The following is a 17,573-nucleotide window of genomic DNA, read 5'->3' on the forward strand; positions in this document are numbered from 1 at the left end:
AAGAAGTGACGATGGCTGCGAAGGATCACCATAACGTGGACTGCCAACACGTGTGGCATCGGAGATTTGGGCATCGCGATCCCAATGCGCTCGAAGACATGGTTAGCAAGAACCTGGTGAATGGGCTGAAGCTGTACGATTGCGGAGTGCGAGAGGGATGCGACTGCTGCCAGAAAGCAAAAATGAGTCGGAAACCGTTTCCGAAATCGGTGGAAAGAAAATCCACTGCTGTGCTCGACCTCGTGCACACCGACGTTTGCGGCCCTGTGGAAAACGTGTCGGTGTCAGGGTGCCGATATTTTATGACCATCATCGACGACTACAGTAGGTTTTGCGTCCTGTACCTGCTGCGAAAGAAGGAAGAAGTCCCGGAGAAGATAATGGAGTACGTGGCCATGATGAAGACCCAATTCGGCCGGCCGCCGAAAGTCATCAGAAGCGATCAAGGCGGCGAATACACCGGAAGTGCGCTGAGAAAGTTCTACAGGCAAGAAGGGATTCGGGCGCAATTCACCGCAAGCTACTCTCCGCAGCAGAATGGCGTCGCCGAGAGGAAAAACCGGTATCTGGTTGAGATGAGCCGGTGCATGCTGTTCGATGCCAAACTTCCAGAGTGCTACTGGGCTGAGGCGGTAAGTACTGCCGTTTATTTGCAGAACATTTTGCCTTCGAAGTCGGTTCCAACAACTCCGTTCGAGCACTGGCATGGAAGGAAGCCGGATGTGACGCACCTGAAGGTCTTCGGTAGTGCGGCGCACGTCCACGTCCCCAAGCAGAAGAGGAAGAAGCTGAGCCCGACGTCGACGAAGCTAACGTTCGTTGGGTACTCGCCGGACCACAAAGCATACCGCTTCTTGGACCGATCAACTCGACAAGTGGTCATCAGTCGTGACGCAAATTTCGTTGAGGAGGAGCGCCTTGAACAGGCCGACAGCGTCAGTGGGCATCAGGAAGCGGAAAATGCCGTTGATTTCGAGCTTGGATCGAGGCCAGTTGAAGTCGAGGCTACGCCAGCGGTCAATCAAGAACCGTTGGATGATTTGGACAGCGATAATGATCACCTGGACGACGAAAATGGCGGTTACGACACTGCAGACGATTCGATGCTGGATGAAGGCGCTGCGTTTCCCCGGAGATCGATCCGTCAAACCAAGGGTATGCCTCCAGTGCGATACCGCGAAACGATTGGCATGGTTTCGCTTTCGGATGCTGAACCACGAAGCTACAAAGAAGCAATGGCCAGTCCGGAAAGTGTATTCTGGAAGACAGCGATGGACGAGGAATTCCGTTCCCTGATGGAAAACGATACGTGGGAGATCATCACGTTGCCAGCCGGCCGCAAGAAGGTTGGTTGCAAGTGGGTGTTCAAGCGCAAGGAGGATCAAACCGGCAACGTCGTGCGGTACAAAGCCAGATTAGTCGCCCAAGGCTTTTCCCAAAAATTCGGATGCGACTATGACGAGGTCTTCGCCCCGGTGGCCAGGCAGGTCACCTTACGTTCGCTGCTAACGGTGGCGGCTGAGAGGAATCTACTCGTCAAACATGTGGACATCAAGACTGCCTACTTGTATGGTAAGTTGAATGAAGAGGTCTTCATGAAGCAGCCTCCTGGGTACGAGACCGGCAACCCCGCCGGTGTGTGTCGCCTCAAGCGGAGTCTGTATGGGCTCAAACAAGCGGCACGGGTCTGGAACAAAACGATCGACGATGTGTTCAAGCAAGCTGGATTCGTGCAGTCATCAGCCGATGTGTGTCTCTACGTCCGGACGAGGAATGGAGAACAATCGTTCGTCCTTATCTATGTGGACGATATTTTGGTGGCCTGCAACTGCGAGGACGAGTTTGAAGAGATAGTTGCCCACCTGCGGAAATGTTTCAAATTGACCGTGATGGGTGACATCAAGCACTTCGTCGGGATCCAGGTCATCAAACAGCGTGATGGGTACTACATCAATCAGCAAGCGTACATCACGAAACTTGCAGCGAGGTTTGGCCAATCGGATGCGAAAGGCTCGAAGATTCCGATGGACCCCGGTTACCAGCAAAAGGAGGAGGATTCAGCTGTACTACCGAACGGCGACCAGTACCAAAGCCTGGTGGGTGGTTTGCTGTACATTGCAGTGAATTCACGACCGGATGTCTCGATCAGCGCTTCAATTCTCGGACGATCAGTCAGTCAGCCCCGGGTTAGGGACTGGACAGAAGCAAAACGGGTGCTAAGGTACCTCTACAACACTCGGAATTTCCATCTGAAGCTAGGAGCGGCAGACAGCGGCCTGGAAGTTTTCTGCGACGCCGACTGGGCCGGTGACACCAGCGACCGGAAATCAACTTCTGGTTTCCTTATCTTTCTCTAGTGATGTACCGAATAGTACTATTCGGCTTTCGGCCGAATACCGAATATTTGAAATTTTATTATTCGGCGAAACGAATATTCGGCCGTATATTCGGCCGAATAGTTGGTCAGATATTCGGCCGATTTTCTTGTTTAAAATCTCGTGAAATTAATATGGATAACAAGATAGTTTACAAGAAAGTGCAATTTGAACGCCATGATCTTCAGAAACGTTTTTACAACACAGAAAAGGTAACTTTTCTTAAATAAAATGCTCCGAAAATCCACTTCACAATTTATTGAATTCTTGATTTAGCGTGTTGTTGCTATGTTTAGTCATTATTCGGCCTATTCGGCATATTCGGCCGAATAATACATTTAATATTCGGCTAAACGAATATTCGGCAAAATCGAAAATCAGCTGATATTCGGCCCGAATATTCGGCCGGCCGAATATTCGGTACATCACTATCTTTCTCGGCGGAGGAATCGTAAGTTGGGCCTCCAGGAAACAATCGTGTGTGGCTCTGTCGTCTACCGAATCAGAGTTCATCGCTCTGGCAGAGGCGTGTCAAGAGCTTCAATGGCTGCGCAAGTTGCTCAACGACCTGGGCAAAAGCGTGGATCTTCCGATCCGCATACGTGAGGATAACCAAAGCTGCATTCGGCAGGTGGAGAACGAGAAGGTGGATCAGCGGTCGAAGCATGTCGACACAAAATATTGTTTCATCAAGGACCTGAAAAGGAAAAATGTCATTAGTTTGCTGTATTGTCCCACTGAAGACATGTTGGCAGACATGATGACCAAACCACTAACAAGCGTCAAACTCGGAAAGCTACGTGAAGGTGCAGGAATTGTCGCTATCGATGTCGAGGAGGAGTGTTAGATGTTACGAATCGTAGCAACCTATGAATTTATACAAACTTGTCATTAGAATGAAAATAAATTAGTCTTTAGTAAACCGTCAATCAGTTCAGTCGAACTTCCCTACACATCCGAATACTCAATAAGAAAGCCCGGAACGATCTCCAAGTTCAAACACGAACGCCGAAAAATATTCAAAAGAAATCCCCATTTACCCTCTAGAAGAAGTGCCACGAAATATCCTGCGATATATCCTGAGGAGCTCTTTTGGAGATCTCGCAATAAATCCTGTTTAAAATCCCACGAAAATGCCTTTGAGCAGGACGCAGAAGGAACTCCGTAAAGATCCCACGAGGGACTGCCGGAGCATAGCCGAGAAAACCTCAGCAATGAAATTATGTAGGAACATCCGATCAGAATTCAAAAACCCTGAAAAATTCGTTTCCCGTAATCGTTTAGGAAAAATGCTGGTAGGAAACCGAAAGAATCTCCAGGAGGAATTCAAAAAGGAGTACCAAGAAAAATCGGAAGGAGTCTTATGAGTAATCCTGGGAGGCATTCCAAAAGGTATTTTAAAGAAGATCTAGAAACAATCGCATCAGCAATGTCACCGTATGTCACGGCATGTTACCGAAAAATGCGTCATAAGATCTATGATATCATGGCCTTCGACATTCAGATACTGCGCCGCAATCTGGATTTTCCAGAACTCAAGGTGGCCGGAACGGTTTACTCTCTCAAAAGATGAGTTTATAAATCGAATGAGCCTAAGATTGCTGAATTGGAAAAAAAGGAAGAAATGTGACTACCATGTTGACATTCTATGGGCGTAGTTTTTGATAATATGAACACAACCTGCGTTAAATTCCTAGCTTGTTCGCGTTCCTAATTTTGAACTGAATAATCTTCGAATGAGTGTAATCAGTTTCGTACCTTTTAATTCCGCCCTATGTTGCTTATCCTTTGACAGATACGCGTATTTCGACTACCACTTGTAATCTTCCTTAGGACCGATTTCTTCACTTCGGTTTAACTGGTAAGCCAGGCTTACCCATATAGTTAAACCTGGTTTAACGCTTAAGCCAGGGTGAAGAAATCGCCCCTTAGTGTCAGTTATCCCAGTTGGATACTGTGGAGTTTTCACATCCATTCTTGTTGACAGCTTGTATAATATGATCGATTACAACCACACCGCCTACTCGATGGCATCAAAACTACCACATCTTCTTTTCTTTCATGTTGGGCTTCGATGCTTCATAGTTGTTATGGTCTTCAAAAACTTCTTACACCATTGATATTTGGCTGAGTTCAACAGTGACAGCTACATCGTTCTAGCCTTGGCTGCGACAGATTTCAAAGATGCGGAACTCTTAGTTTTTTATTATTACTCTTTCAGAGAATCATTTTTGATTTTATTAGTTTGAAATAACTTTTTTGTTTGGTTAAAATACTCACTTGTACTTTCTTTTTTTACCGAAAATCAGGTTTTTAATTCTGCACTTGATGAAGGAGAAAGATTCAGCTATTGCTTTTTTCACTGAAAATTTTCCTTGCTTCGCTGAACAACATGACGTTTTCTTCCAGCGAAGGCTTACGCGATACAGAAAATCGCTGAATTTCACACTAACACTGCAGAAAATCTGTCAACAATTACTCAATACACATGCATTTTCAGCGGAAAGATCTATTTGCGTGACAACAATACACTCCCATGACTACCGGGCGGCCGCCGTCAAATTTCAGGATTGCCAACTGTCCGGCGACTGCTGTCAGTTTTCTTTGTCGCCGAATCTGGCGCTGGGTCTTCGGCGCGGAAACCCAAAGGTGGGAATAAAATTTTGGGATTTGCGCGCAATAATTACGCATTGATTTTTGCAGTATTTCAGACATAAGTTATTATATCATGCGTTTTTGATAATTTATCCTCATTATCATTTGGTTTAGCCGGTTTAGCATTGCCACGTAACTCAGCAATGAACTACAGCGTTTTTGATCTATGCATTTACTGTAATCAATATCATTGAAATGATTTACTTTTTTTCGAACAGAACAGATAAAATTTGTTGCATTTTTACAATTACCGGATCTGACAGCACGAAACTTCAGTTATCCAGCAATTTACGTGCGCTCATGGCGGACGATAATGGGTAGAACTTGGGTAGTACCCACTGGTGGGTAATTATTAAGTTGACGTTTGGCTTGTGTCGTTTGGCAGTTGATGTCATCGCAGATTTTGTTTTTTTTTATCGCCACTCAACAGCAGAAAATTTTGTTTTTGTTTATCAATTCGCTCAGAAGGAAGAAAATATCAATTGGATGTAAAGATGGTTCGCGGGTGTTGTATCGGTAACTGTGATTCCAAGTATTCGGACGGCAAATTTTCGTTTCATCAGATACCTACTGGTACCACAAATTTACAGATACAGAGGCGTAAATTGTGGATTAGCGCAATCAGTCGCACCGATATCGATTACCGACACGCCAAAGTGTGCAGTAAACATTTTGAAACAGGTAGATAAATGCAATTATATAAGTACTATTATTTTTACAATATCGTGATTGGTTTAGGCAAACCTGCGGCATATAATGAAACGGATAAGGTAAACTGGATCCCCACGTTGTTTTTGGACATTACTGAGTATGATGATGTGGACCTGCAAGCTACCGGGACAGCGAACACCACGGGACAATATTTGTTGAAAGGTTTTTTTTCTTGATTTCTTATTTTCTAAACTTACAAACTCGTACCTGTTAAAAAGTAGGACTAAGAATACTTAATTTTGTTTTAGAGGCTGGACATATCGAATCAGTTTCCGGATTCAGCGGACCTGACGAACAGAGTATTGGGCAGACTCCTCTGGAAGAACTCATCAATACGATCCCCGAGACGATCTCATCAGAATGGACTGGAAGCAGAGGTTTGCAAAACGATGCAGTTCTTGAAGAAGACGATGACGAATTACTAGAAGAGTGGGTGGAGTATGATGCAAGCTTCAATTCAACAGAAGAATTTCTGGTTTACAACGACGATAGCGCAGAAAACGATATAGTTTATGAAGAGGATGTCTTGGAAAAGCGGTCGGCATGTACTATGGATTTCGACGGTAGAGATTTCGATGAGCCGGAAATCCTGGAAGAATGGTTGGAAAATGAGGTTGATATTGCGCGCAAATCCCAAAATTTTATTCCCACCTTTGGGTTTCCGCGCCGAAGACCCAGCGCCAGATTCGGCGACAAAGAAAACTGACAGCAGTCGCCGGACAGTTGGCAATCCTGAAATTTGACGGCGGCCGCCCGGTAGTCATGGGAGTGTATTGTTGTCACGCAAATAGATCTTTCCGCTGAAAATGCATGTGTATTGAGTAATTGTTGACAGATTTTCTGCAGTGTTAGTGTGAAATTCAGCGATTTTCTGTATCGCGTAAGCCTTCGCTGGAAGAAAACGTCATGTTGTTCAGCGAAGCAAGGAAAATTTTCAGTGAAAAAAGCAATATTGAATCTACGAATGAGGAACATCTCGAAGAGAGCTTGAAAACTTGCCCGGAGCTTGATGATTGCCAAAATTGCTACCTGGCGCACTTGGAAATCGATCAGCTACTCGAACAAAATATAAATGAAAGCATGGATGAGCAGATTCAGTGTGACGAGTTTGAATCAACTGAGAAACACGCTGAGGAGATGTTCGAACAGAAGCTCGCGAAAAAAGATGTTGAGATTGAACGGCTGAAACGAGCTTTGGAGAGAAGCAGGCGAAGGCAAATGATGGTTTTTGATCTAAAAGCTTTTGAGGGTAATGACTCGAAGACTCGTCATTTCACTGGTCTTCCAAACTTTATTAGCCTTAAGATTTTGTACGATTTTGTTCATGCAGGGATTCTAGTTTCATCACGAGTGTTAAGCAAAGAACAAGTTTTTGTCATGGTTCTCATTCGTCTTAGATTGAATTTATGTTTCAAAACTATCGGTTATCTTTTCAATGTTTCTACGGCTACTGCATGTAAATATTTTTATTCGGGGTTGTACTCGTTATACAAACAGTTGCAAGGGCTAATAAAATGGCCCGAAAAAGAGCTTCTGGATTACTACACTCCCTTGAAGTTCAAAAAAGTCTTTTCTAGGAGTATAACCTCAATTATCGACTGTTTTGAAATTTTCTCAGAGAAGCCTAGTACTAAAGATGCCACGTTGAAAATGTATTCGAATTACAAAAGCCACTACACAACCAAAATGCTGATAAGCATAACTCCATTCGGAACTATTTCGTACATTTCAAAACCATACACTGGTCGAACATCTGACAAACAAATAACGGAAGCTAGTGGTTATCTAGATAAAATTCAGAGTGATGATCTGATTCTCGCTGATCGTGGATTTTCCATTCAAAAATTTGTTCAGGATAAAAATGCTACGCTAAGGGTCCCAGATTCTTCAAACAGGAAGCGGCAACTTAGCTCAGTTGCAGTTGAGAGAACAAGAGCTTTGGCCTCAGTTCGAAATGAGGTGGAGCGTTCCATAGGAGCATTGAGAGGAAAGTATACATTACTTAAGGGCCCGGTCAGTATTAATATGATGAATCATGAGCATAACGGCGTAAATGTTTTGTATATGGCTGTAACAGTCTGCTGTGCTCTAGTTAACCTGTGCCCTTCTATCAAAGTGATTTGTAAATGAAAAAATCAATGAATAAAAACTCACGATTGTTTAAACTTAGACATTTTGTATTTCTATAAGTTTTGACAGGTTTCAACTAACAGTGGTGAAATATTCTACTTAGAGTAGAGGACCAAGGTGGCATGGTGTTCTATTGTACACTCTTTTTCACATCCTATCATCAGTGCCATCATTTACGTCATCTGCATTAGCTACACTTGGTATCGTAAAAAAATTTGTTAATATTTCTGGAATAAGTACCTGTTCGAAAAATTTAGATGCTTTTAACAAGTTGATTTTCCAGAAAACTTCATTTTTTGTTACTTTTATAAACAAAGTAAACTTAGGGGCCCAGACTACAAAAAGGGCAAATGAAGCTTTAGATAAATGAATTTGCATTTGTACTTGGAAATAATATTCGTGCTTATGGTTCATTTTCAAGTTCCCATCATTATCGCGAAGTATGTACGGATTTTGTCTTGTAATTAAGGATCTGATTCCATCCTCCCTCTGGAAGTGCTCAAATTTGTATGGACATTTTGCTTCTATTACTACCGTTCCACAACAACTACAATCAAATACACAATCAGGCGACGCAGCAAAGTATGGATAATTAGTATTGATTATCAATCCACTTTTTCTTGTACGGAAATCTTTATGTTTTTGAAGCTTAAACAGATCTTCAGCAGCTGCAATAGCTTTATGCTCATTCCTTTTTCCGTACAATGTCGCAGGAAACTCTTGACTTGCACTTTCTCCGCATATGTAGTTGATCAATGTCATTGACGGAGAATCTATTCTAGTCTTCACCACTTTACCAAAGCAGGAGGCGGTTACACGACCGTATCTTAGTTTGAACCATAATGGCTCAGAGGATTGACCCCGAGTCAGCTCTTCAACTAGCATGCAGTCCTCATTCGTGAAGCTCCAGTCAATTTCTTTACCATGGTCAATGATTTCAATCAGCGGACGTCCAACCAAATCGGCATCAAACATTTTTTTAAAGCTCAGCATATTTTCAGCATAAAAACGTGCATCATCTTCCTCAGCATTCAGCTCCGCAGGTTTGAAGAAGGCTTTGCTTGCTGCAACGTCTTGGCCAGCTCTTGAGAGTTCCAGTATAAGGGCCTTCAACTCATCGTTGGATTTTTCTAAATTGTATTCCCGAAGTTCACAACTGGTTTGTACTTCTCGACCAAAGTTAACATCTTCCACGGGTTTGTATAAGTTTTCTTGGGCACTGCCAGATGGTTGAGTCCAATAGGCTGGGAGTTCAGTAACGGAAATCTAAAAATAAATACTGTATGTAGACAACTAGAAAACAAAACAACTCTTGTCTAGCAAACCTTTTTATCCAAACAAGTTTCTCTAGCGTAGCACAGAGCGTAAAGTACTGCTGCTACGTGTGAGCAAGTTTCACCTGCACCTGCAGTACAATCACAATGAGCTGAATGTATTTCTCCGGGCTCTTTACTGGTTGATTTAACAGCTTGTATTAAAATCCAACATTCTGCTGGCGGATCACTGAGTCTCATGCTATGTAAAACCTGCAAGAAATATTCGTATTTGAAATGGCCAACACGGTTTTTTTTCGATGATTTTACCTTTCCAAACACTGCATAAATATGTTTGTATTTTCGTCCTTTCACCTCTTTAACGAAACCTCGCTCAAAACTTTTACACGCTTCCAGTGATTTGTGGTTTCTTACTGGCTCTCCGGTGCGGAATGATAGCGTATTCAATAAGTAGGTCAAAACCATATCGTAATCTACCGATAATGGAAGCACTTTTGCATCGTAACTGAATGTGTACGGGTCCTTCCCATCGACAACTACAATTTTTTCTTTATATCGTTCTAGATCTTCGTTCGATAAAGTTTGCGTTTTTGTGGACAACATTTTGATGATTGATGACCAAAAACTGTTTTGTTTATCAAATCCAGATTGTTTTTCGCTTGCTTTGCAACGCACACGTAAACAGACCGTCATCTGCCAAACGACACAGGCCAAATGTCAAACCATGAATACACCCACCAGTGGGTGTTACTTGCTAGCCGCCATGCGCGCTTTTAAAATGCTGGATTGCCTTATAATGCCAGCAATTCTCGTGGGCCCGACAGATCGAGTCCGTTGCTTCAGCAACTCCCATCTGATTTTTTTTAAACAACCACCGGACCCGACAGATCGTATCTGTCGCTACGGTTGCTCTTTTTTATACGAGCATTCTTAACGCTGGAACCAATGGATCGAATCCATCGCTTCAGCAGCTCCCTTCAAAGGCGAGCTTTTTCACAATCACCGGACCCGACAGCTCGAAACTGCCGCTTCGGTTGCTCCCTTCTAAGGTGAGCAATTTGTCGCTGGACCCGACAGATCGAATCCGTCGTTTCAGCAGCTCCCTACTAAGGCGAGCTTATTTTCTGACAACAATCGGACCCGACAGATCGTATCTGCCGCTATGGTAGCTCCCTTTCCAGGTGAGCATTTTACCTCTAGCCACAACGGATCGTATCCGTTGCTACGGCAAGTTTTGTTTTTACATTCCCACCTCTACTGGCGGATTCACATCCGTGTTGCCTTCTTTTTTTGTCTGACCCGATCAGATGCTATCCGTCGGGAATCAGACAGTACATATAATTACCAACCTTTCTTCTCCTTACCGCACGCTATGTCTGAACCAACAGATTATAAAAATTGAATGTACATCGGGTTTCTTTCCATAAAACATCAGTATTCAAGCTATATTTTCATTTGCAGAAGGTTTTAAAATATTCTATCGGTGAAAATTTTTCCATACATTTTGTATGGGAGAGAAATTGACCGAAAATGAGGATTTCAAGCAAATTTGTATGAAAAACGGTCAAAAAGATGGAAAAATCAAAATTTCCCCGATAGAATATTTTGAAACCTTCTGCAAATGAAAATATAGCTTGAATACTGATGTTTTATGGAAAGAAACCCGATGTACATTCAATTTTTAAAATCTGTTGGTTCAGACACAGATAACAGATGTTTATGCTAGTACAAATTTTTCGCAGAATCCTGTGTAAATGTTCAAAACGATATACGTTGGCTCACTACCGCCATCTACTCAACTGATTGCGGCATTACATCTAACTTGAATGCAAGAATAGTTCAAAGTTCCAGTTTCATTCAAGATCGAATACAATCTTGAATGTAAAATTGCGTAGTGCATGCAATCTTGAAAGCGATCACTGACTATCGATCACTGCGCCATCTCTAAATGATTGCCACTTGAGTTTCAGCTGCTCGTTACATACGAAATGGCTGTTGAGCATTTTTACACACATTGCCAATATAAGCATAAACGTCTGTTATCTGTGGTTCAGACATAGCGTGTACCGATGATGTAACGAACTTCTTACTCATCTTGGGGCCCGAAAACGAGGTAAGGTTCAGTTTCTTCCGGATTTTCTTTAATGCAACTCCAGTCTTGCCAAGGAGAAGCTTTTGGTACTGTGACTTGATGCGTATTTTGGCAGGTGCAGGAAAAGAACTTAATCTTGTGGACAAGTTTCAACAGATGACTCGGATGTTCAAAGTCTTCAGCAGGAAACATGGCTTAACTGTATCATCGTCTGCAGCACTTCTCTCGTCTAACACGGCCCATGGATCCATCCTGGATCCCATCCTTGTCGCCAATGTGGAGTTTTCATCCATTCTTGTTGACAGCTTGTATAATATGATCCATCACAAACACACCGCCTACTCGATGGCATCGAAACTACCACAGATACGATTTACGTAGCTATTTTGAACATCACTAGCTACAAATGAACACGATTCCCGACCGGCAAGTATTCTAGTGCTCTTGATAAGCATCCTAGAAGGTTCGAATCTTCAGCAAAGTGTTTTATATTGATTGGTACTACACTTTCACGTATTCTATATTGATCTAGATCTGCTGTAACTGATCTATATAGGTTTAATTATATGTAGTTATTTGGATCGGTTAGAACTTCACATTGACGTCTTTAGTGTTGATTCAGATCTGCTGTAATTGATCTAGATAAGTTTTATTTTTCTATATGGCTTTCTAGAATCCTCGATAAGCATCCTTTAGAGTTGCAGTCTTCGGCAAAGTTCTCTGCGTTGGTTAGTACTTCACTTTTACCTCATCGGTTTTGATCTAGATCTGCTGTATTTTATCTAGATAAGTATTATTTTTTTGACTCACCCTCTACAATTCTCTACATGCATCCTAGAGGATTTCTGTCTTCGGCAAAGTTTTCGGGACCGATTGGTACTACACTTTCACGTCTTCGGTTTAGGTCTAGATCTGCTGTAAGTGATCTAGATAAGTTTTATTTTCGATATGACTTTCTGGAATTCTCGATATGCTTCCTAGAATCATCCAATCGAAAAAGTACACTGGATTGGTTGGTACAAAAATTTCACTCTTTCGATTTTGATCTAGATCTGCTATAAATGAAGAAAATAAATTATTTTTCTATAAGGTTTTCCAGATTTCTTTCCATCTTGCACAAATTCCTCACTAAATTGGTTGGAACCATACTTCTATGTCTTCAGTTTTGATATAGATCTGAAGTATTAGATCTAGATCAGTTTTTTCTTTTAATACAATCCTGTGAACCTCTAAACATGCATCCTGGAAGTTCAGTGAAGTGCAGAGAAGTGTCAGATAATCAGAGCAGGATGCGCACACGTGGTTGATAGCAAGAACTTTTCGAGTTGCGTGTTTTCGATGTTGTCCTGTATAATTTAATTTGATCGGTGGAACTACGACACCCGGCTAGAACATGTTTGGGAAACTAAATGGTTGTGTGATTATAGTGGAAACGGTTGGGTTGCGTTTTTCGTACATTGGTCCTTCAATGGCGGACATGCTTGTAATGCATCACCGATGCACTTCAAGGGTTGATAATGACAATAAAGATGATAAAAGTAGTCAATTTAAGATTCTTTCAATGAATGGCTGTGTATGTGTAGACTAGACTATCCTAAACTAGAATCTTCACTGTTTTGAATATGCATCCCTTTTAGATGATCACATGGCACTACACTCTTACTTCTTGGATTGTGGTATTGTTCTGATGGCACTGATCTAGAAGGGTTTCATAATTTGAAATGTCTATTCAATGCTCTTGTAGGTTTATAGTTTTGGGCAAAGTTGCTAGGATTGACTGGTAACATGTGTAAATCTTTTGATCTAGATTAGCTCTTTTTCAATTTTATCTTTCTGATTGTCTCTCTAGTGCTCTAGTGTCCACTAGGGCTCCGGATATGCTTTCTGAAAGATTTCTTTGGCCTAGATTAGCTGTGACTGATCTAGATATTTGTTTTTCTTTTGTAATGACTCCCTAGTGCAGCAACCTCCAGGTTTTCATCCATTCAGTATGCAACGTCAAAATATCAATTTTTGAAATTCATGACAAAAAAAGTTTTTATCTTTTCTTGACTAAGGAGATTCTGCAAAAAATACTACGTACTACGTACACAAAACTATAAATCAGTGAGATATTTTTCCGAAAACAATGAGGTCATCGATGGATGAACGTTTGTCGCAGATATCAGCGATCATGTTGTCAATCGTTGAAAGGTTCCTGGAGTTGCCTACTTCCGGTACAGGTCTGTTAAAACAGAACAATCCTCTATGAGTATTGATAATAAGCAGATTCCTGAACTCAACATCTACTTCGACCAGCAGATATACATCGTATAGATATATGATGCTGGCTACAGTGCTTACAAAAGATCCCATTTTCCAGATAGAATGTGAACTTACTCTGCCCTTCTAAGCATATCTGTCCCATGTTGTTTTGCATTCTTATCGTGTTTTTCTCAGTAACAGAGCAATTTGAAGTTAATTTAATATTTTTTTTTCATTTTACATCACAAATAAATATTCCACGATAACGTCAAGCATCTTTCTGACAATGATTTTTAGTTATCACTTAAGTTAGAGCAGTGGGACAGTATGCGTAGAAAAACAACATGCTACAGATATGCTTAGAACGGCAGTACTGATGTTGGTTAATAGCGCTTCCAGGATTTGGCGGTGATCGTGGAAGCTGGAGCGGCCAATCGCATAAAAAGTTGAATGATTGCAGTTGAGTAAGTGCAAAACTAATTCTGATTCCAGATGTTTGAGCTGAAAAACTCAAAGGATTCCATGTAATAAATTTGTTCGGGCCGATCGCCACGAATAAATAATTTTCTCCGTGCACCTTCAGCCGCAGCCTGCTGAGGTGCGCGATTCCAGCAGCACACATCCGAGCAAAAGAACACAATGTGATGCAAGCAACCGCAACCGCACGAAAGGATCACGCGAAGGGGCGCTTAAGGAGGAAAAATCCTATTCTCAGGCAGGACGATTATTGTTCGCCGTACGTTCCGAAATTAGCAAAGTGAATTCGAACCAAATCAAAGAAAATGTCCTGGTGTTTTAATTCCGGTTCTGGTTCTCTGGTTAAGTGGTCTCTTCGGAAAGTCGTCGGTCCGCCTATGTTGAGAATCCTAAAATACAGTCCACTCGCGAACAGAGTTTCTAAAGCATTTTAAATACACTTACTGCAGCAAGTTTTTAAATTCATACAGGATAATTTAGCCAGGATTTCAGGAAGACCATAATTAGGGTCTTAGTGCTACAAGGAAACTCACACTCCCAAATTCATCGTATTCGAAAACAAGCGATTACAGCACCGATTGATTTAATTTTTTTGTTATACATAGGGTATAGGTTCCCTTCTTAAGCATGTGGCTCCCATTTTCATCCTACGAAAAACAAAGGATTGAAGCGTTGTTTGAGTTGTTTCATGTTTTTGTATTTTTTGTAAGAAGTGAGCACGCATGAAAACAAAAAGAACGGAATCAATAGATGCCGTAATCGCTTGTTTTTTGAATAGGATGAATATGGGAGCGTGAGATTACTGATGGCGCACATACCCTATAATGTTATAAATATAAAAATAAGGAACAAAATAAACAACGCATCAATTCTTTGCTCGCAGGATAAAAAAGGGAGCTACATGCTTAATAACCAATACTTTTCAAATGGACAATGGGAGAAGTTTCGAGATAAAAAAACATTACAAGTGAATCTACTTGATAGTTTCTAAAGAAATTTGGAAAATAATAAGAAAATTCCAGGATTATTCCTAAAAGTTTTTTGTAAAAAAAATCCAACTAGAAATATCAGGAGAGTTTCCTGGAAAGTTCATGTAGAAGTTTATAGAGGCAATCAAAGAATAGACATTCAAGAAAAACATCTTGAATAGAAACCTTTGGCCATATTCCATAGATTTTTGAATATAGTTACTATTTACTACTGTAGACCATTAAATTTTAATAGATTTTTTAAATATTTCTAGAAGATTCTACGTAGGAATCTCTAAAGTTCAAAACTAACATGTTACCGTTTAGTAAAATAAATACAATACAATACAATACAATACAATACAATACAATACAGTCAATTGTTTAAGATTTTAAGGAAATAGTGATGCAAATTATCATCTTAGCGCAATTCTTTGAGCAGATAAAATGCCCAGGCTTACGAATGTTCAATAAAATTCCAATTACAAGTAATATTAACATACGTAAGCTTCTTTGACCTCTTATGAATTGTATACAAGCAAGTTATTGTTTTCAATAAAATTATAGATTACATAAATAATTATTGATAATCCAGAGTTCAAATGAATATGAGCTGAGCCCTCTCTAGCTACGTTCATGACCAAGTTTTTAGCCCTTCGTCTTCCGTCTCTCTTTCTTCTTCAGGTTATCTTCCGCGCTCACTCCAACAGGCGCGAGCGAACGAGCAAGCACATCCAACACACAAACGACGACGAGAGGTTAGGGATCTTTTCGCTGTCACCGTCGTTCGACCCAAAAACAAATGGACCTAAACACGGGAGGCGGAGGAAGATTCCCCCCACTAGCGGATGATCCACACGACGGAACCGCCGACTCACCTGCTGCTGCTGTTCTTGATGCACCAAGGCTAATCGGACGACACCCGGCGAACGCTGCTAATCGCCGCAATCTTCTCGGATCCGGAAAAAATGCTAGCTCCTCCTGATCGTCTTCGTTTTGGAAGTGGTCGTCGTCGTCGTCGTCGTTGCTGTGGATATGCAGCGCCTACCGCGCCACCAAGAACCCAATCCACCGAAACGAAAACACACCAAATCGTTGGATTATGCCTCCCTCGGTTGAAAACTTCCCGAAACGAACATGGAACCGCGCGCGACGATATCGAAACCGCACGTTTTTCAAACCCGCGACACCGAAAAACCGATAACAAAAACCCTGAAGGAGGCTGCTGTTTTTCTTTTTCTTCTAGAAACGAAAATGCACACCACACGCACGCACGGTACGTCTTCTCTTCTTGTGGGGAGAATCGCGAATCTTGCTCTTCTGGCGCTTTTGGTTTGTTGGTTGCCTCCTGATGGATGACAGTTTTCTTGACAGCTCGGTCGGTCGACCGACACACACTCTTCGTCGCGGTGAGTTTCATTCATGGTTTCACGCACACCACTTCAATTTGGGACTTGTTTACCTTCACAATCGGCGTGTACGGATGAGGAGAACTGGGCGAGTGTGATGCTATGTGTGCAAGAGTGTTCCAGCGCCAGCGACGACAAGCGGTAAATTATGGATGTGTTGGTGCGCTACCGTGAGTATCTGCGCTGTCAAAATACGAGGGGTACCGTTAGCGGTGGGTGTTGCGTTTCAAAGCGTTTCAATGAAAGTGCTATGAATGAGCGGACATAGTGGGGTATGTAGTGCGAAAACACTGATTTAAAACCTTAGAGTTTAGAAAGTCCAAACATAGAACACGCTTGATTCTAATGCATTTAACGAATTAAAATTAGATCGTCTGGTGAAAATCTTGTCTCCTTGTCGAAGATTCCTGGGGAATCTCTCCGAAGATTCCTGGGGAATCTCTCCGAAGATTCCTGGGGAATCTCTCCGAAGATTCCTGGGGAATCTCTCCAAAGATTCCTGGGGAATCTCTCCGAAGATTCCTGGGGAATCTCTCCGAAGATTCCTGGGGAATCTCTCCGAAGATTCCTGGGGAATCTCTCCGAAGATTCCTGGGGAATCTCTCCGAAGATTCCTGGGGAATCTCTCCGAAGATTCCAGGGGAATCTCTCCGAAGATTCCAGGGGAATCTCTCCGAAGATTCCAGGGGAATCTCTCCGAAGATTTCAGGGGAATCTCTCCGAAGATTCCTGGGGAGTCTCTCCGAAGATTCCTGGGGAATCTCTCCGAAGATTCCTGGGGAATCTCTCCGAAGATTCCTTGGGAATCTCTCCGAAGGTTCCTGGGGAATCTCTCCGAAGATTCCTGGGGAATCTCTCCGAAGATTCCTGGGGAATCTCTCCGAAGATTCCTGGGGAATCTCTCCGAAGATTCCTGGGGAATCTCTCCGAAGATTCCTGGGGAATCTCTCCGAAGATTCCTGGGGAATCTCTCCGAAGATTCCTGGGGAATCTCTCCGAAGATTCCTGGGGAATCTCTCCGAAGATTCCTGGGGAATCTCTCCGAAGATTCCTGGGGAATCTCTCCGAAGATTCCTGGGGAATCTCTCCGAAGATTCCTGGGGAATCTCTCCGAAGATTCCTGGGGAATCTCTCCGAAGATTCCTGGGGAATCTCTCCGAAGATTCCTGGGGAATCTCTCCGAAGATTCCTGGGGAATCTCTCCGAAGATTCCTGGGGAATCTCTCCGAAGATTCCTG

The 17,573-nt window shown here is 42.3% G+C and overlaps 2 protein-coding genes across 4 annotated transcripts in view; both read right to left on the bottom strand.

The window, feature by feature from the left end:
- LOC109424979 (telomerase-binding protein EST1A) overlaps positions 1–16,282 on the bottom strand; it is a 427,570-nt gene extending 411,288 nt beyond the window's left edge. For both annotated transcript variants that reach the window (XM_062843741.1, XM_062843727.1), the window contains exon 1: positions 15,805–16,282. The gene's annotated coding sequence lies outside the window, so the exon portion shown is untranslated. The remainder of the gene's footprint in view (positions 1–15,804) is intronic.
- Positions 6,720–9,927, bottom strand: LOC109418669 (uncharacterized). 2 transcript variants are annotated; one of them, XM_062857403.1, is made up of 3 exons: positions 9,455–9,927; positions 9,197–9,397; positions 6,720–9,137 (listed from the first exon to the last, which is right to left on the bottom strand). In XM_062857403.1, the coding sequence occupies exons 1-3, from the start codon at positions 9,836–9,838 to the stop codon at positions 8,019–8,021; spliced, it is 1,704 nt and encodes a 567-aa protein (XP_062713387.1). In that variant the 5' UTR covers positions 9,839–9,927; the 3' UTR covers positions 6,720–8,018. The 2 variants fall into 2 exon arrangements, with proteins under 2 accessions (XP_062713387.1, XP_062713349.1); XM_062857365.1 differs by having other exon boundaries at positions 9,197–9,927.
- Positions 16,283–17,573: the final 1,291 nt, after the last annotated feature.

Source organism: Aedes albopictus, chromosome 1 (assembly GCF_035046485.1).
Source record: "Aedes albopictus strain Foshan chromosome 1, AalbF5, whole genome shotgun sequence".
Classification (NCBI taxonomy): domain Eukaryota; kingdom Metazoa; phylum Arthropoda; class Insecta; order Diptera; family Culicidae; genus Aedes; species Aedes albopictus.

Bases quoted from the DNA above. Each gene is read 5' to 3' on its own strand.
- LOC109418669 (XM_062857365.1), bottom strand. From the start codon at position 9,838: ATGACGGTCTGTTTACGTGTGCGTTGCAAAGCAAGCGAAAAACAATCT. The intron at 9,138-9,196 runs GTTTGCTAGACA...ATTTATTTTTAG, and splicing joins AAACTTGTTTGGATAAAAAG to ATTTCCGTTACTGAACTCCC.